The sequence below is a fragment of the Aotus nancymaae genome, unplaced genomic scaffold (genome assembly GCF_030222135.1).
Source record: "Aotus nancymaae isolate 86718 unplaced genomic scaffold, 86718_ANA_hifiasm-v0.15.2.pri h1tg000049l, whole genome shotgun sequence".
NCBI lineage: Eukaryota > Metazoa > Chordata > Mammalia > Primates > Aotidae > Aotus > Aotus nancymaae.
This window is the reverse complement of record NW_026988463.1, coordinates 19,443,718-19,461,619: the sequence shown is the minus strand read 5'-3', so window position 1 is coordinate 19,461,619 and position 17,902 is coordinate 19,443,718. Positions and strand designations below refer to the sequence as shown.

General features: G+C 40.0%; 2 protein-coding genes across 2 annotated transcripts in view; one reads left to right on the top strand and one right to left on the bottom strand.

Moving 5' to 3' along the window:
- The window catches only part of PDILT (protein disulfide isomerase like, testis expressed), a 155,275-nt gene that overhangs the window by 21,871 nt on the left and 115,502 nt on the right, over window positions 1-17,902 (top strand). The window lies entirely within an intron of this gene.
- Window positions 1-17,902, bottom strand: part of LOC105725572 (acyl-coenzyme A synthetase ACSM2B, mitochondrial) — a 34,462-nt gene that overhangs the window by 5,247 nt on the left and 11,313 nt on the right. The window contains exons 3-10 of the mRNA XM_012464682.3: window positions 13,483-13,693; window positions 9,400-9,607; window positions 7,942-8,085; window positions 6,318-6,468; window positions 4,496-4,575; window positions 4,166-4,289; window positions 2,736-2,816; window positions 1,517-1,618 (exon numbers count right to left, since the gene is read on the bottom strand). Of these exons, the coding sequence (XP_012320105.1) occupies window positions 1,517-1,618; window positions 2,736-2,816; window positions 4,166-4,289; window positions 4,496-4,575; window positions 6,318-6,468; window positions 7,942-8,085; window positions 9,400-9,607; window positions 13,483-13,693 (1,101 nt within the window). The remainder of the gene's footprint in view (window positions 1-1,516; window positions 1,619-2,735; window positions 2,817-4,165; window positions 4,290-4,495; window positions 4,576-6,317; window positions 6,469-7,941; window positions 8,086-9,399; window positions 9,608-13,482; window positions 13,694-17,902) is intronic.

Here is a 17,902-nt window from a genome sequence, read left to right as displayed (position 1 = left end):
AGAGACATTAGCCGGGAAGTGTCCAGGGACCCTGGCTAATGTGCATATTTCTACAATGGCTGGGTCCCTCTATTCAGCTAAGGCACTTGCTTATAAGTAATAAAAAGGCTTGAGCTTTATCCCTTGTCAGTATATCTTCCTATCTGACTCAGGTATAGGGGCATGGGCTGCAGACTGGAAGTTCAGTTACTGGATTATGTGGTGTCATAAAGAATTCTTAGGCAGATCAAAACTCAGATTTACTCTGCTACCTTACTAGCTGACTTTGAACTACTACATCATTGGGAATAGAGGGACACTGATGATTAGAGACACCAAGAGGCTCGTCTGAAGCTAAACAGCTGTTACAGAAGGTAGAACTGAGACCAGAAGCCAGATTTCTTGGCCACTGGCTTGACTTTCTCATGGCCATCATGCAGCCTCTGTGGCCTTATGAGTCTGCCAAACAGATGCCTCTGAATCTATTTCCTTTTCTGTCCAATGGGGAGAAGCCCATGACTTAGTACCTCACTGGCATTTGGAAATAGAGTGGGACTGCCCACAGGAAATGCTTGGAAAAGGGCACAGTGTGGCTCTGCCCTGATCTCTGAGGCTCAGTTTTTCTCATCTGTATAATGCAGATATTCAGATCTACAACAATTCTTTTATTTAACATTCTCATGACACACAACTTACAGATGAAGAAACTGAGACATGAGAGATCAGTAACTTGCCCAAGATCATGCAGTACATAGTAGAGCAGGGTTTTGAACTCGAACAAGCTGAGTCCAGACTTTATAGGGCAGCTGGGAGGATTAAATGAGTTTAAAGTTTTAATGAGTTTAAAGAGTAAATGTGTTTATAGGGCAATGCTTGCCTTTTGGTATGCATTCAATAAATGGTAGAAAGTACTATTATTTGATTTACTATTTGTTTAGTTTATATCAGGGGTCAGAAGGCATGCCCTTGGGGTCTTCTCTGCCCACTTTCCAGTTGTTGTGAGCTTGAGCAAGACTTATAATCTCTGACTCCATCATCCTAACCTGTCAAGTGAGGTGGCCAGACTCAAGGATTATCTGTCTTTACCTTCCCAAGATCTGAAGATAGGGATTCCTCTAACTAGATGGTGAAGTTTCAGTGTAAAGTTCTTGGCATGGCTCTAAATAAGATCAGTGGCATGGAGCATGGGGATAATACCTAAGGGATAGGGCAAGGCTGCCCTTGGGGGAATGATGCTGTGTATAGTTCAGGGTCAATAATATTTTCAGCATGAAACAAAGGGTTCTTAAGGAGTCTAAGGGCTAAATGAAGAAAAATAAGTCTTCCAATGAGATCACATTGATAGGCTGAGGATGGCAAGGCTGAATAGCCAGTCTTTTCTTCCACTAGCAAAGCATACATTCTTGAAAACTGGACACTGTTTGTCTCTCCACATCTAATGCCTCTTGGGAGTTTTGGAGCATTTGGCCTCCCTCATCCCATTTAGCACTCCCTGTCCTCACTGGGGAACAGAGGAAGAGGAGCACAGGTTTCTCACCACATAGCCAGAGAATACGCCTATAGGCTTGATGGGTTTGACCCTGATGCCAATGTCTCCTTCTTTGCCAGGGGGCAGGACATTGCCCTTATCATCTATGACCTGGAGAAAGAAGCAAATTGGAAGAATGATCCACAGAGCAGGAGAGGGCTTCAATGGCATCATGAGATTGCTGCGTTGGTCAAATGAAAGACCCTCTTGCTCTACTGGAGACGGAAAACAACAATCAGAAACCAAGGGAACCCAAGAGTCTTAAACTCAGATCTCTGCTCCATCTGCCTGGAATGGTTTAGGTGAAGCCTTTTATTGAGACTGGCCCAGATGCACCTGGGAAGATGCTTTTGGCTCTAGGGGTTCAGATAAAATAATAGCCTCCCCTTTAAGATCTACCTCACCTGTGGACTTAGAAATCTGGCAGATCAAAAACTCAGATTTACTCTGCTACCTTACTAGCTGACTTTCAACTACTTAAACTCTGTGCCTCAGTGCTTTTACTTGTAAAACAGAGATACAGACAGCTTATTTCACAGGATTTTTATAGGAATGAAATAAGATACTAAGAAAGGGGTTTAGCAACTGGTTATCATAGTGAATGGTGTGGCAAATAATTGCATATGATAGTGAATAGAGTCTGAGTTACACTTTAGATATATCGAACTATACACATAACATACACAAACACAAATTCTAGTTCTCGAAAAACAATAAGAGAAAGCAGTAAAACTTTAGCTACAACATATTTAGTATAGTGTTTTTTTTACTAGTGAAAACTGGGACGTCATCCCTTGGTCCAATAAAAGGTATAAAAAATGGTAGATATGTACTATTTACTACAATATCATCATTAAAAATCATGCTGCAGATTGGTATTAGTTGAACTGAAAAGATCATTACTTAAATTGTCAAATGATAAAAGCAGGTTACAAAATGTCATGTCAAGATTCACCCCTATTTTTGTTTTTAAAGCATATATCCTTGCATACTGTCAGGCTAATTTGCTAGATATTTAAAGTGGGTCTCTCTGGATGGTAAGAATATAAATCATTTCCCCTTTTCCTTCTTTATTCTATCACACACTCTCCCTATCCTTCCTTCCTTTTCCCTCTTTTCTTATCTTAATTACTTTCTATTATTTTAACTCAATAAACAATGTAATAAATAAATTACTGAAAATCAGTGTTTCCCCTAATTTCCTCCCTCCTTAGTGTCCCGAGCAAACCTGCACATCATAATTGGGAATAGCTGTTCCCAAGTATCCTGGTTTGATTTTCATTGTCTTGAAAACTCCGCAAGTTAATCCCTGTGGAAAGAAGCAGACAGATCGGCAAACCTCAGGAGGAAGCACAAGGTCACAGAAAAAGAAAAAATTTCTGCAGAGCAGGTCCTGACACTGTCCTGAACTTGGCCTACACTTGGTGGCTCTCTCCCTGTTACTGGAACCACAATCCTATGGGCTTCACTAAATTGTTTGTTCAGGAAGTAACCTAACTACCACTCCCCAGGAAGAGGACCTAACAATCACATTATATAATCTCTTTTAGGGGGAGCCACACTTTAACACGACAGTATGGATACCCATACCCACTATGGATATGACACTGGGTAGTTTTACTTTTAATTTTTGTGGGTACATAGGTGTATATATTTATGGGATATATGAGATGTTTTGATACAGGCATGCAATGTGAAATAATTACATCATGGAGAATGGGATATCCATTTCCTCAAGCAGTAAAGTATGCTTTTAAAAGTATCTCCCATGGCAGTGCCAGTTCTGCTTGAGCCCTGAAATGAACCTCCCCAACAGAGATGTTGGTGTCCTTGCAAGCATATCCTAAACATGTCCTCCTCTGAATGACTGGAGGCCCCTGCCAGGTATGCTTGCCACAACTCCATTGTCCTTATTCATATTTGCAGAGCTCTTCCTGACTCTGTCACAGCACAGAGCTGCCATCAACCCTCTGCAGGAGTTCTTCCAAGGGTACTTATTAGCCAAAGAAGGATGCAGGGTAAGAGAGTATAGAGTAAGAGAAAAGAAGTGCTGAGAGTCACAAATAAGTCACAGGAAAAAGGAGAGAAAAAGTTGGGGAAAAGTGTTCCCCATGTAGTTTTGATAAAATAGCATAGAACAGCATAAATCCATATTGTGCACATGAGACCTGAAGAGTTCCAAGAAGATATCTCAGGAGGTGCAGTAAAGCCTTGGTGGGCTCTTCTTCCCATTCTTCACTTCAATCTAAGCAGCTTTGTACAGCGCTTGACAGGTTTGATAAACTTTGGTCTCTAATAAAATGTTTCCCCATCACAGAGGACTTTTCTGACTACAATATCTGATTTACCAACTCCTCACCCCATCTCATCTACTTTACTTTTTCCATAGCATTTCTCACCACCTGCCATACTAGATATTTCTTAGGTCATTGTCTCTTTTCCCAGATCCCACTGGAATGCAATCTCCCAGAAAACAGGAGCTTTGCCTGTTTTGTCTTTGCTGAATTTTCAACACCCAGTGCCTGTCCCATCATAGATGCTCAATAAATATTTTTCAAATGAATGAATGATAAATGGTGGCTAACATTTTTTATTGTCAAAGAGACTTTTGAAGCCCAAAAAGTGCACCCAGCCCAAGGTTCCCCTGGGAACAGGTACCGTTTCTGTCTGGCCATAGAATTCTCGGATGTCCAGTCCTGTCTGGGCCCTCCAGTTCCCCAGAATTTCTGGAAGAAGAGTGTCCCCTCCAGTTAAGCAGTTCTGTAGATGGGGGAACTTGTAACTGAAGAAGAGAAATAAGTGTTTCCCCTCAGCCTCCCTGGAACCACAGTCCACCCAGGCCTAGAGGTGGGTTCTGGGTGTTCTGATGATGCAAATGGCTTCATGGGGCTATCTGTGTGAGAGATTCAGACAGATAGGCATGCATGTATGTGAGGGAATCAGAGGAATGGGGCCAGACTCTCTTACCAACCCTCAAAGCCCCATCACCTGGAAAGATCCTGCTGAAGCAACATCCGGTAAACAATAGGGGCACACATCATGGTTTTGACTCGGTAGCTGGACAGTGTCTGGAAGAAGAGAGCCAGGTGAGACACTGGTCACCAGGTCAGATGCCAACTTATGACTAGGCACAGTGGTTACAATTGTGAACTATGGAGTTGTGGAGGTATGGATTAAAACCCTAGCTTGTTTGCTGTGTCTGTTTCAGGTTAAATGAGCCCCACAATTTTCATGCACCCTGAAGACACAAATAATGGGGAAATGAATACATAGTATGGTAGTGAAAAAGTCTAGGACTAATTTGAAACATTTTTGTCAAATCCTGTTCTTGCTGGTTTAAGACTTGCCCTCATTAACACACCCCTAGGAGTATATCAGCCTCCAGCAACGAAGGGAAGGAGATCAGCTGCTTGTGCACAGCAGCTGTCTTGGTTAAGTCCCTTAACCTTCTGTAACCAGCTTTATAATAGGCTTATTTCCCTGAAAATATTTTTGGGATATATTTTAGATATAAAAGTTCTTTGAAAAGTTAAAGGCATCTATAGACATTTCAAAACAACTGCTACAAAAAGACCTAGTACTGAATACTTGCCATGTCCTGTGTTATGTCATTTAATTTTTACAATAACCTCATGGAGTGTGTACTGTCATCCTTATGATACAGTGGGGAAACCCATGATGTACAAGGTTAAGTAACTGCTCCAAGGTCACCTAGTCAGCAAGCAGTGGGATCCTTATTTGCAGCATGTATTCCTAACTGTCATATAATACCATCTCCATCCCATGCTTTTCTTTATGCAGAATGTTAGTATATAATAGACAATATTAAATATAATTTTCTCTTGCTATAACAGAAAACAGACTAAGACAATACTCTATTACATTCTGGGACTGAGTAATTTATCTGGGACTGAGTAATTTATAAAGAAAAGAAATTTATTTCTTGCAGTTCTGGGGGCTGGAAAGTCCAAGGTCAAGGTCAAGAAGCTGCACCTGGTGAGAGCCTTCTTGCTGATGGGGACTCTGCAGAGTCCCAAGGAGGCTCAGGGCATCATATGGGAAAGGGGTTCACGAGATAGAGCAAAACTGGCTTTTTATGTAACAACCCACTCTCCAAAACTACCCACCCCACTACCGTGATAACCCATTAATCCATTAATCCCTCATGAGGCCCAATCATCTCTTAAAGGCCCCACCTCTTAATACTGTTACATTGGGGATTGAGTTTGTTAATGAAAAGGTCAAACTCTGTAAAATACTTGAAGAGATTTACTCTGAGACAAATATGAGTGACCATGGCCTGTGACACAGCTCTTAGGAAGTCCTGAGAACATCTGCCTACAGTGGTCACGGTGTACCTTGGTTTTATATATTTTAGGGATACATGAGACTTCAATCAAGCATATTTAAAAAATATATTGGTTTGGTCCAGAAAGGTGGGACAACTTGAAGCGGGGCTTCCAGTTTATAAGTAGATTTAAAATTAGCTAGGCAGTATGCAAGGATACATGCTTTAAAAACAAAAATGGGGTGAATCTTGACATAACATTTTGTAAACTGCTTTTATCATTTGACAATTTAGGTAACAATCTTTTTAGTTCAATTAATACCAATCTGCAGCATGATTTTTAATGATGATATTGTAGTAAATAGTATGTATCCACTGATTTTTATGCTTACTGAACACTGTTCACCACATGGCAAGGGTTTAGCAAAAATTAGATGAATTGAAACCAACTACAATAAATTGAAGTGTGCAAACCTTGGGCTCACTCTGAATCAAACTGATGCAAACTGGATCCTCTCTTACCTTTAGAATAACCAGTGGGTCAAACTTTGGCAAAAGATGAACAAATGTGCATGCTCCTGTTGCCCAAGATTCGAATGTGCCTGCGATGTTCAGTATCCAACCTGTGTCTGCTATGGTCCAGGCTATATCAGAGGCTTGCAGGCCTGACCAACTGAAAACACAGACAAAACACATGTACATATAGGTGGGTCAGTGCTGACCCTAGGATGTGTGGGACGCTAAGGTGTAGGGGAGGCGAGGGAGGTGTGTGTGCAAAGGTGTGTGTGTATCTGCCTGCAGGTTTGTAAGCATATGTCTAACTATAAGTAGGAAGGGGGAAGGAAAGTTGTTCTATCCATACATCCTGCATCATCAGGAGATGAGTGTTCAGCAGGTGTGACCCCAGCTGTTATGACTTAACATGTAATTGGATCTCATTCTCATTTTAACCCCAAAACTTAGTATAGTTTCTGGCATGCATGTGGTAACCACCCAGAAAATTTTTACTAACAAAAGGCATCTGCATGACTAATATTCTAATAGATGCCTTGCTAAGTTCAAGTTTGGCTGAATAGAACTTCGTTTCTCTTTTCTTCAAGTACCGTGAATTGCCCACACAACTGAGGGTCTTACACTAAGTAAACTTGTCACTTTTTTCTCTTCAGGGCAGAATAAAAGGTTCAGGCCTTTCTTAAAGCAAGAGTGATTTAGGCTAGACATGAACAACTTCCTTGTGACTGGGAACTGCCAGAGTAGATCTTCTTTGCTGAAGATGATTAATATTTTCAGCTCTGTAGGGAAATTAGATCATAGTATAAGACCTCTAAGTCTCACTTTATAGCTGTGAAAAGTGAGATCAAGACCAAATTTTTTTGGGGGAGGGGAATTTAATATCTTAGTTCTATATTAGTAATGTATCCCCCATCTTTTAGAAACTGTCTTTTACTGTAGCTTTTCTATTGAATAATTTTTACTAATTTATTTAATTTGCTGTCACTATGGGCTCATAAATGGAACATTTACACTTTCTAATTTTTACATTAAAATATTTTCCCATTCTAATAATAAAATTAACATGGAAAGTGGGATCTACTAAAAAATCCTGAAGATTTATAGTTATCATTGCATGAAGACCTTGGCACAGTGTTTCCTGGTTCCACAAACAGGATTATTGTAGCAGTGAAAACAAAATGCTCAACTATGAGGTCTGTGATCCAGAAATCCTGAGATCTTGGTTCACAAATTCATTCAATTATATCATTCACTTCAATGAATTTGCCAAGTAATTTGCTTCTGACAAAAAGTGCCCTTTGGAATGTGGGTAGTATCAAAGCAAATTGCCAGTACCAAAGAACAACATAGAGATCAGTCTGGGGAAATGCATGTAAGCCTTTTTCTAATTATTCACCCTGCTAGGGACATGGCTCAAAACATGGAAGAAGTTTTGAGACCCTGTGTTATCTAAAAGATATGTCCCATTGACGATACCCAACAGATGAAGCCATGTCTTCTTTAGCTTTCCTTCCCAATTTTCTTTCTCAGAAGCACAAGATGGTAGCCCAGCCCAGGAGCATTGGATTTGAACTCAGAAAAGTCTTCATGCCTGGTCACGAAATTTTCTGTAGAGAGAAAGAGCTCAGCTTACCCAGCATCCAACTTGGCCTTGAGGCCCAGGCTCGAATGGGAATGTTCTGCCATCTTGGGAAGACCACTGGTCCCACTAGTGAAGAAGATGGCAGATGTTTCCTGGCTTCCAGTCACCACACAGCGATGAGTGGTAGATGCCTCCCTGACAGAGACACAGATTGTCATTTTGTCAGATCTAGCCTGGACACTGGATGTCACAGTGACCCATCTTTTCTCACCACCCGCTGTGCTGAAAAGGGCAAGTTGATCGACCCATCTCAGAAGAGAGGCTGTTGAATAGTTAAGATCATGGGAGTCTGAGTCTATCAGAGTTGGTTTGAAAACCACTAAAGTTTAGCACTTTGTTATCAATGCAACCTTAAACTAGTTATTTAACTTCTCTAAGTCTCACTTTATATCTGCAAAAAGCAAGATCAAGTCTTATAGAGTTACTGAGATAGTTAACTCCACCACCAAAGAAATGAGCAATTTGCTTAGCAAGAACTCAATAAATGCTAATCTAATTTTTGTGAAGAACACTGGCATGACACCAAGTGCACAGGAAGTATGGAATTAATATGAGTTTTCCCAGTACTTTATTGGCACCCTTTTCTATTACCTGGAAGCACCTACACATCTCCTGGACATCTCCAGTGTCCTGATTTTAAGCCTTTAAGAGCAGGCATCTTGTTATTTATTTCTATGACAGCTACCTTAAAGACAATGGCATTGGAAAGGAAAAGCTGAAGTTATCCCTTCAAGTTTCCTATTATATGTGTCCCTAATAGTAGGATTTCAGATAAGTGAAGAGAAAATAATTAGTACAACCAGTTTTGTTGTCAACGTTGGAAGGACACATGGAGAGACCTCTGCCCTTAATCAGCCTCGATTAGAGATACAGAGGTGGGAACAAGAGCCTAGAAACTTGGCATATCGGCCATCTCTTGGGCTTTCCCTCATGACCTTGACCTCACCCTTGATTTAAGTCATAGTTGCAGTAAATAGTTCTGGGTGGGTTTCAACCCACTTGGTGTTAACACCATGTCATTTCCAGTGTGCACCTCAAGCGATTCACTTTGTGCCCCATAGTTTCTCTGTTTTACCATAGCATGAAACTCTGAGTCACTCTTCCTGCATGAGTGTGCAGCCCAGAAGTGTGGAGGCAATAACAACCCTAGGACAACCCTCAGCCTGTGGGGGTCAGATGCTGATGGGTCAGTGCTTGTCAGTCCCTTAGTGGACAATCCTGGGAGGCATTCTAAGTGCTGCTCAGAAGGCCCAGGCAGATCAAACCCCATTTAGTTCTTGCAATTACTTGATTAAAAACCCTTGTATTAGCTTTTGTTTCTTCCCAGCTTTAGTTTTCCTAGTCCCATGCTCTGCTTCCTGTGCCTCCCCAATAAAGCACCTGCACCTAAGTGCTTGGCTCTGTTTCCAGTTTTATTAAAAACCCAGGCTGAGACATGTAGATACTCACTTTAGTAGTTTCTTGAAGTTCAGCCACCCATCCCGGCTTTTCTCAGACACCAGTAGCTTAATTCTCAGAGAAGGACATTTAGATGCCACTGCGTCCACTTCTTGGACCACTTCATCCCCAGCCACAATAGCCTTGGCCTTAGACATTTGCAACCTATACAGTATGTCGGCTGATTTCAACTGGATGGTCCCGGGCATAAAGACGATGCCTAAAGAAGCCAACAGTTTAGAGAATTGGAAATGATGGTTTTCTTTGTCCCTAGAGTAGGCTGATATAAACATCCAGCAGGGAGCAAGTGGGGAAGGAGAAAATGGGAAAGTAATGACCAATGAAGAGTGTCAATAACAAAGGGGACTAAGGATTAGGGAGTGAATGAAACCTAGGATATTCCCTGGATTGTCAGAGTCTTAAGGGCCCTACTGAGACAAAGAAAAGAAACTGAGTTACTAGTGTCAGACTGTTGACAGTCCAAGACATATACATACAACTCTCCTCATCCACTCTCCTCAAAAAAATTTTTTTTTCTACAGGAGTTTGCTGTATTCAAAACTCTCATATGATAATTAAAGAATCATGAAGAAAGGCACTTAGAATTGTCCATGGTCTTGAAACACCAATAGCTCTAGGTCCTGGTTATTTCTCCAACCCTGGGACACTAAATGCATTTTTCTTAGATGAGTGTGCCTTTAGTTTTACATGTATGTGTACATACAAAAAAGAGTTGTGTATATTTATTGGGTACAAAGTGGTGTTATAATTTTGAAGGCAATGTGAGATGATTAAACTAATTAATGTATCTATCACCTCAAATATTTAACATTTTTTTTGTGATGAGAATTAGAAATTTATGCTCTTAGTGAAATTTTCAGTACTCAATTACTAGCTATATTTAGCATGCTATGCAACTTATCTTAAAAAATTAGACTTATTCCTTGCACATAACCAAGGTTTTTATACTCCATGTTTATCACTTTCCTATTTCTTGTTCTTGTTTACTATCTTAATGAAATTCCTTTGATTCTTAAAGTCTTCTGTAGAATAACTAGACTTAGGGCCAGGCATAGTGGCTTATTCCTGTAATCCTAGCACCTTGGAAGGCCAAGGAGGGTGGATCATTTGAGGTCAAGAGTTTAAGACCAGCCCAGCCAATGTGACGAAACCCCATCTCTACTAAAAATACAAAAATTATCTGGGCATGGTGGTACACACCTATAATCCCAGCTACTCAGGAGGCTGAGGCAGGAGAATTGCTTGAACCTAGGAGGTGAAGGTTGCAGTGAGCCAAAATTGCACCACTGCACTGCAGTCTGGGCTACAGAGGAAGACTCTGTCTCAAAAGAGAGAGAGAGAGAAAGAAAGAAACAGAAAGAAAAGAAAGGAGGGAGGAAAGGAAGGAAGGAAAGAAGGAAAGAAGGGAGGAAGGGAGGGAGGGAGGAAGGAAGGAAGGAAGGAAAAAAGGAAAGAATAACTAAACTTTCATTTTTTATGAAGCTTAAACCACATGCCCCACCTGTTAAATAGCTTTTAACCTTAGCTCACCTCCTTCTAACTCTTAACACTTTGGGATTCTCACTGCACACCTGTAAATATCCGCAAATGTCTGTCTACCATGATGGTCATATTGAGTCAGACACGGAACAATAAACACATTTCTTCCTCTGAGTTCTCTTTTCCTTCTGGATATAATCTCAGTATGACACCTTTCTGTCTGGCTCGTTCTCTCTTTCCATGAGATTCCAAGTTCCTGCAATTGGTTTGGTTGCCTCTGGTAGTTCTGAATTCCTGGCTACATTTATGTCTTCCTCCTTACCCACTCTCACGTTCAGCCCATTGTCCCCAGAATATCGAGTGGGTGGGACTTTTTGTTGGGATTAGGCTGTGTGCAAGCAGAGGTGGGAAGGGCCAGTTTTTGAAGGAGGTTGCTGGAGTTTCTTAAGGTTCTTTTTTATACCACTGTATTTCTCATCCTTTTAATGTAAAGGTTGATGATTCTCAAACTTCCATCTCCATCTCAGATTTTGGACCCTTAAATCCAACTTCTTGTCACTTCTTGAACATCACATGGACCTCTTGGACTCAACATACCCAAATTGAACTTATCATCTTTTCCTAACACACCCGTGCCTCTTCCTATATCTGTGTTCTTCACACCAGTAAAAGACAGCACCATCCACCCACTTTCTGAAGTCTCTGTGACTTCTCTCTCTCCCTGGCATCTTCCTTGAAAAACCCTGTTAGTAGTTACCCCTAATTGTCTATTAAATCTACTTGTCTCCATTTCTACTACCAAAACCAAATTGAAACCGTCATCATCCCTTCATCTCTTGTCTGAGAATTCCACCCCACTATTGCCTTCTTCATCCCATTCTCTATTGAGCATCCAATATGACTATCCAAACAGAGGATGATCATGTCACTCAATGCATCAATGGTTTGCATGTCACTGAATCCATCAGTCATTTCCCACTTACCACTGGATAAGTGTCTACAACTCTTACCATGGCCCACAAGGCACTGTCAATTTAGCACTTGGCCATCTTTACATGTTCATTCTATTGTCACTACTTTCTTTTTATGGCCTGGACTTTAGGCACACAGATGTCCTTTTAGGTTCTTTCATAATTTTCAAGCTTCCCTCCCCTGTGGCTTTGAAACTGCCTTTACCAAAATTATGACACTGAGGAAAATCTGACATGGCCTACTTAATCTTGTTTCTAACCTCAAAAGCTATCTGTCTTTGCTCATTCCTGGGCATAGTCCAAGCTAACTATGGGAAGAATCCAGCTTATAGACTAACTTTAAAACAAAAATGATAATAGCTCCTTCCTGAAACTAACTGCCTCCGTGCTTGGAGATTGAAACTGCCTTTGGAGAAATAACAAATTGGTCACAAGGCTAGAATTATAGTTCAGGAGTCATGGAGTCAGAGGTCACAAGATTTGTAACCTCTCCAATTTCTCCTATAGATAATATCATTACGGTAAAGCCTAAGACTAGTGTTTGAGGTGTTTTTCAGACCTTGCATTCTGATGGACCAGCTTGCACTACCCAAACCAGTAACTGATACCAAGAAACTAACTCAACCATTTCTGTGATCTCTGAGGAGTTGACTCAACACAAGAAGACAGCTTCAACACATGATTTCATCCCCAGCCAACCAATCAGCATTTCCTATTTCCTATCCCCCTGAATGCCAAAGCATCTTTGAAAAACACTAGTCTCTGATTTCCTAGGGAAGTGGATTTGAAAAACATCTTTCATCATTCAACTTGGTGGTCTATGCAATTATTAGATTCTTCTCTACTGCGACTCCTACTGTTTTCAGTGTTTGGAGTTTCTGGGCAGTGGGCAAGAAGAAATCATCAGATGATTACATCTTCACATGTGCTGTTCCCTTTGCTTGGCACAACCCTCTCTATCTCTTGGCCAAATCCTACTCATCCTGCAGATCTTAGCTCAAATATCACTTCCATTGAGACTTTGTTACTCCTCATATTGGTTAGTTCAAGTCTCCTTTTAGACAAGGCATTGGCAAACTTTTTCTGCAAAAAGCCAAATAGTAAATATTTTAGGTTTTGTGGATCATACACTCTCTTGTTCCAACTACTCAAGTTGCCACTATAGTGCAAAAATGGCCACATATAATATGGAAACAGGTGGGCATAGTTGTGTTCCAGTAAAACTTTACAAAAACAAGCTGTGGGCAGGATTTGGCCTGCAGGTCACAGTTTGCCAAATTTATTTTTATAGATTTTTATAGAATTCTCATGGCACTTATCATAATTGTGATTAAATACTTATTTGTGCAATTAATAGTTTAAGAGCTTTCTCCAGAGGTCTGTAAGTCCCATGAATATATAGAATATGTTTTTGTTGTTGTTGCTGTTGTTGTTGTTCACCCTGCATAAGTGCTTGGCACATAGTTTGCTTAAATGAATGGAAGAAGGGAGATATCTTTCTTCATATGAGGGAGGACAGCATGCTCCAAGGAGGGAACTTCTTTTGGGAGAGGTGGCTGCATTTCTCTGCTATCAGTTTTCTCACAAGGAAGACAGTTCTCTGTCCAGGTAGTCAGTTACCAACCTGCTCGAATGCAGCCCAGTGTCACCAGCCCCCACTCAGGTACTCGGGGCAGCATCACTGCCACACGGTCTCCACGCTGCAGGCCACAGGCTTCCGAGAGGACATTGGCTGCCTGCTGGCTGATTTCACTCAGTTCTCTGAAGTTCCACATCACTTCCTCCCCATTCCCATTTACCCACCACAGGGCTGGGCCTGGGGGTCGCTTGCCAACCTGAGGGAAGAGAAGCCCTGCTGATTAGGTGGCACTGGTACACAAACAGGTAGAATAAATTCCAAGTCTTGGGATTGCCAAGTCGGTGCTTAGTAAGCTTTTTAAATCTCAGCACCTCCATACAGTCTTAAAAAATATTGAAAACCCTAAAGAGTTGTTATTTATATGAGTGATATCTATCAATATTTACCATAGTAGATATTAAAACAGAATTTTTATAAATGTATGCTTTTAGAAATAACAGTAATAAATTCATTATATATTAGCATGCATAATTTTTTATAATGATAAAGAAAGTATACTTTTCAAAATAAATGAGGAAAGTGACATTATTTTATTTAATTGCATCTATTTATTCTGCAATTCACTTTAATGTCTTAGTAGAATAACATCAAAGCCTCTCATCTGCTTCTGCACTCACTCTGTTGTGAGTGCCAACATGTACCTTCTGGAAAATGCTATTGTATACTTGTGAAAGAATGAGAATAAAAAGACAAATATCACTTTAGATTTATTTATATATTTATCTCTGTCTAACTACTTATTTTTTAAATTGTGTGGTAAAAAATACACCTAACATTTCCAATTTTAACTATTTTTTAAATGTATAGTTTAGTGACATTAAGCACATTCTCATTGTTATGCAACTATCACCACCATCATCTCTAGAACTTTCTCATCATCCAAAACAAAAACTCTGTCCCCATTACACAATAACCCCTCATCCTGTCTCCCCTTAGGCCCTGATAAACACCATTCTACTTTCTGTCTCTATAAATTTGACTATTCTAGATACATGATATCGTTTGAATATTTGTTCTTTCCAAGTCTCATGTTGAAATGCAATCCCTAGTGTCAGAGGTGGGGCTTGGTGGGAGGTGATTGGATCACGGGGGCAGGTCCCTCATGAATGGCTTGGCACCATCCCCTTCATGATAAATGAGTTTACATAAGATCTAGTTGTTTAGAAGTTAGTGGCACCTTTTCACTCTCTTTCTTGCTCCTAATCTTGCCATTTGTTGTGCCTGCTCTTTCTTCATCTTCCACCATGATTGTAAACTTCTTGAGGCCCTCATCAGAAGCAGATGCCAGTGCCATACTTCCTGTATATTGTGCAGAACTGTGGGCCAATTAAACCTCTTTTCTTTATAAATTACCTAGTCTCAGGTATTCCTTTACAGCAACACAAGAACAGTCTGGTACAGAAAATTGGTACCAGGAGTGGGATATTGCTATAAAGATACCTGAAAATGTAGAGGTAACTCTGGAACTTAGTCATGAAAAAAAAAATTGAAGAGTTTGGAGGGCTTAAAAGAAGACAGAAAGATGAGGAAAAGTTGGAACATCTTAGATACTGGTTAAATAGTTGTGAACAAAATGCTAATAGAAATATGGACAGTGAAATCCAGGCTGACCAAATTTCAGATGGAAATAAGGAACTTATTGGGAACTGAAGCCAAGGTCCCCTTCCGATACTTTAGCAATTAACTTGACTGCATTGTTTTCATAGCCTAGGGATATGTGGAAGTTTCAACTTAAGAGTAATGACTTAGGGAATCTGACAGAAGAAATTTTTAAGCAACAAAGTATTCAATATTTGACCTGGGGCTGAGCGTGGTGACTCATGCCTGCAATGCCAGCACTTTGGGAGGCCAAGGCGGATAGATCACAAGGTCAGAAGATCAAGACCATCCTCACCAACATGGTGAAATCCCATCTCTGCTAAAATAAAAAACACTAGCTGGGCATGGTGGCATGCACCTATAGTCTCAGCTGCTTGGGAGGCTGAGGCAGGGGATCTCTTGAACCAGAAGGGTAGAGGTTGCAGTGAGCCAAGATCACACCACTGCACTCCAGCCTGGTGACAGAGCAAGACTCTGTCAAAAAAAAAAAAAAGAAAGAAAGAAAAATAAAGATTTGACCTTGATGAATAGATAAATAATGGATGGATTAGACATATATATACTATGGAATATTATTTCAGCCTTTAAAAGGAAGGAAATTCTGACCTGTGTTACAACATGGATAAACCTTGAAGACATGCTAAGTGAAATAAGCCAGACACAAAAGAACAAATACTATATGATTTCATTTATGTAAGGTACTGTATTAGGCTGTTCTTGCATTGCTATAAAGGAACATCTGACACTGGGTAATTTATAAAGAGAAAAGTTTAATGGGCTCACAGTTATGCAGGGTGTACAGGAAGCATGGTGCTGGCATCTCTTTTTGGTGATGGCCTCAGGAAGATTACAATCATGGAAGAAGGTGAAGGGGGAGCAGGTGCACCAAATAGCAAGAGCAGGAGTGAGAGAGAGAGAGCATGGGGAATTCCACATGTATTTAAACAACCAGATCTCTCATGAACTCACTTATAACCAAGGGAATGGTGCTAAGTCATTCGTGTGGGACCTCCCACTATGATCTAGACATCCTCAACCAGCCCCCACCTCCAACACTATGGATTACATTTCAACATGAGATTTGGAGAAAACATGTATCCAAACTATATCACTTTGTTCCTGACCTCCCAATTCTGATGTCCTTCTCACATTGAAAAATAGAATAATCTCTCTTTAACAGATTTTTTTTATCTATTTGTTGATAGATATTTGGGCTGTTTGACCTTCCAGCTACTGTGAATTAAGCTACTGTAAAAATGAGCATGCACATATTTCTTGGAGATCTGATTTTAGTTTTTTTGGGTATATACCCAGAGTTGGAATTGCTGAATGGTAATTCTATTTTTTAATTTTTTGAGAAAATGTCATATTGTTTTCCATAATAGCTGTAACATTTTACATATCCATCATGATGCACGAGGGTTCTAATTTCTCTGTTTTATTGTAAAATAGACTCTTCACATATTCCCTGAAAGAGACTCATGTATCCTCAGGGGTTCCCAGATCATAGTTTCAGAGTAATGATGCAAAATCAAAGAGAAAACATGTTGGCAATTTTATTAGATATTTCAAAATTTGCCTCCATCAGAGTTATACCACTTTGTGGCAACACATGAAAACTGTCTGTTTCCTCACAGCCTTGCCAATAGAGTTGTTAAACTTTTGTATTTTGTCCTTGTTCATTCCTCCCAAGCTAACTATGGGAGGAATTTAGTTTATAATTTAACTTTAAAGCAAGGATGATAAATGTCCCTTCCTGAAACCAACTCCCTTCTTGTTCAGGGATCTAAACCTCTTTGTAAAATTAATGCAATTCCAAAGGATTCGAATTATGGTAGATGGTAGGGGCTTCAACTCTGCTAAGCTATAAGCATAGTTAAGCAGTAACCATCCATTGTTCCCTACCTTGCTTACTGCTTAGGAGTCATGTACCAGAAGTCACACAATTTGTAAATTCACCAATTGCTCCTACAGATAACATCACTATTGTAAAATCTAAGACTGGCCTTTGAGATATTTTTTAGACATTTGCATTCTGGCAAACTTACTGACACTACGTAGACCCATGACTCATAGCAAGGAACTCACTTTAATAGTCCTGTGACTGCCTCACCCAGAAACAGACTCAGCACTGGAAGACATTTCTCACACTTCTATGATTTCATTCCCAACCAATCAGTAGCACCAGTTCCTTAGCCCCCTGCCCACCAAATTGTCTTTTGAAAACCCTAGGCTCTGAGCTTTCGAGGAGGCAGATTTGAAAATTATCTCTTATCCTTCCACTACAATGCTTTGTGATAATTAAATTTGTTTTCTGAAGAAAAACAAACAACCTTTTGTATTTAACTAACGAGATAGGTACAAAAATGTTATTTTGGCAAAATCTTCACTTGCATTACTCTTGTTATGAGGAAGGGTGAGATTTTTTTATGTTTAATGGCCATTTGAGTTCACTTTTTTGGTGACCTGTCTGTTCATATACTTTGCCCACTTTTATATTGAGTTGCACCCTTTTATTCTTGGTTTCTACAAGCTCATTTTATATTTTTAACTTTTTGCTGTCATATAAGTTGAATATTTTCCCCACAGTTGTCATTAGTCATTGATTTTGCTAATGGTGTTATTTGTGAATGGAGAGGTTTTTTGATGTTTATACAGCAAGCTTACTTTTATGAATTCAGAATGATGAGTCATAGTAGGAATGGGCTTCCTCAATATTTAAAAGGTCTTACTCAATATTTAAAGGAAGCATAACTTTTTCTAAAAAATCCAGAAACCTGCATTTTTATTTGAAAATTTTCAATTT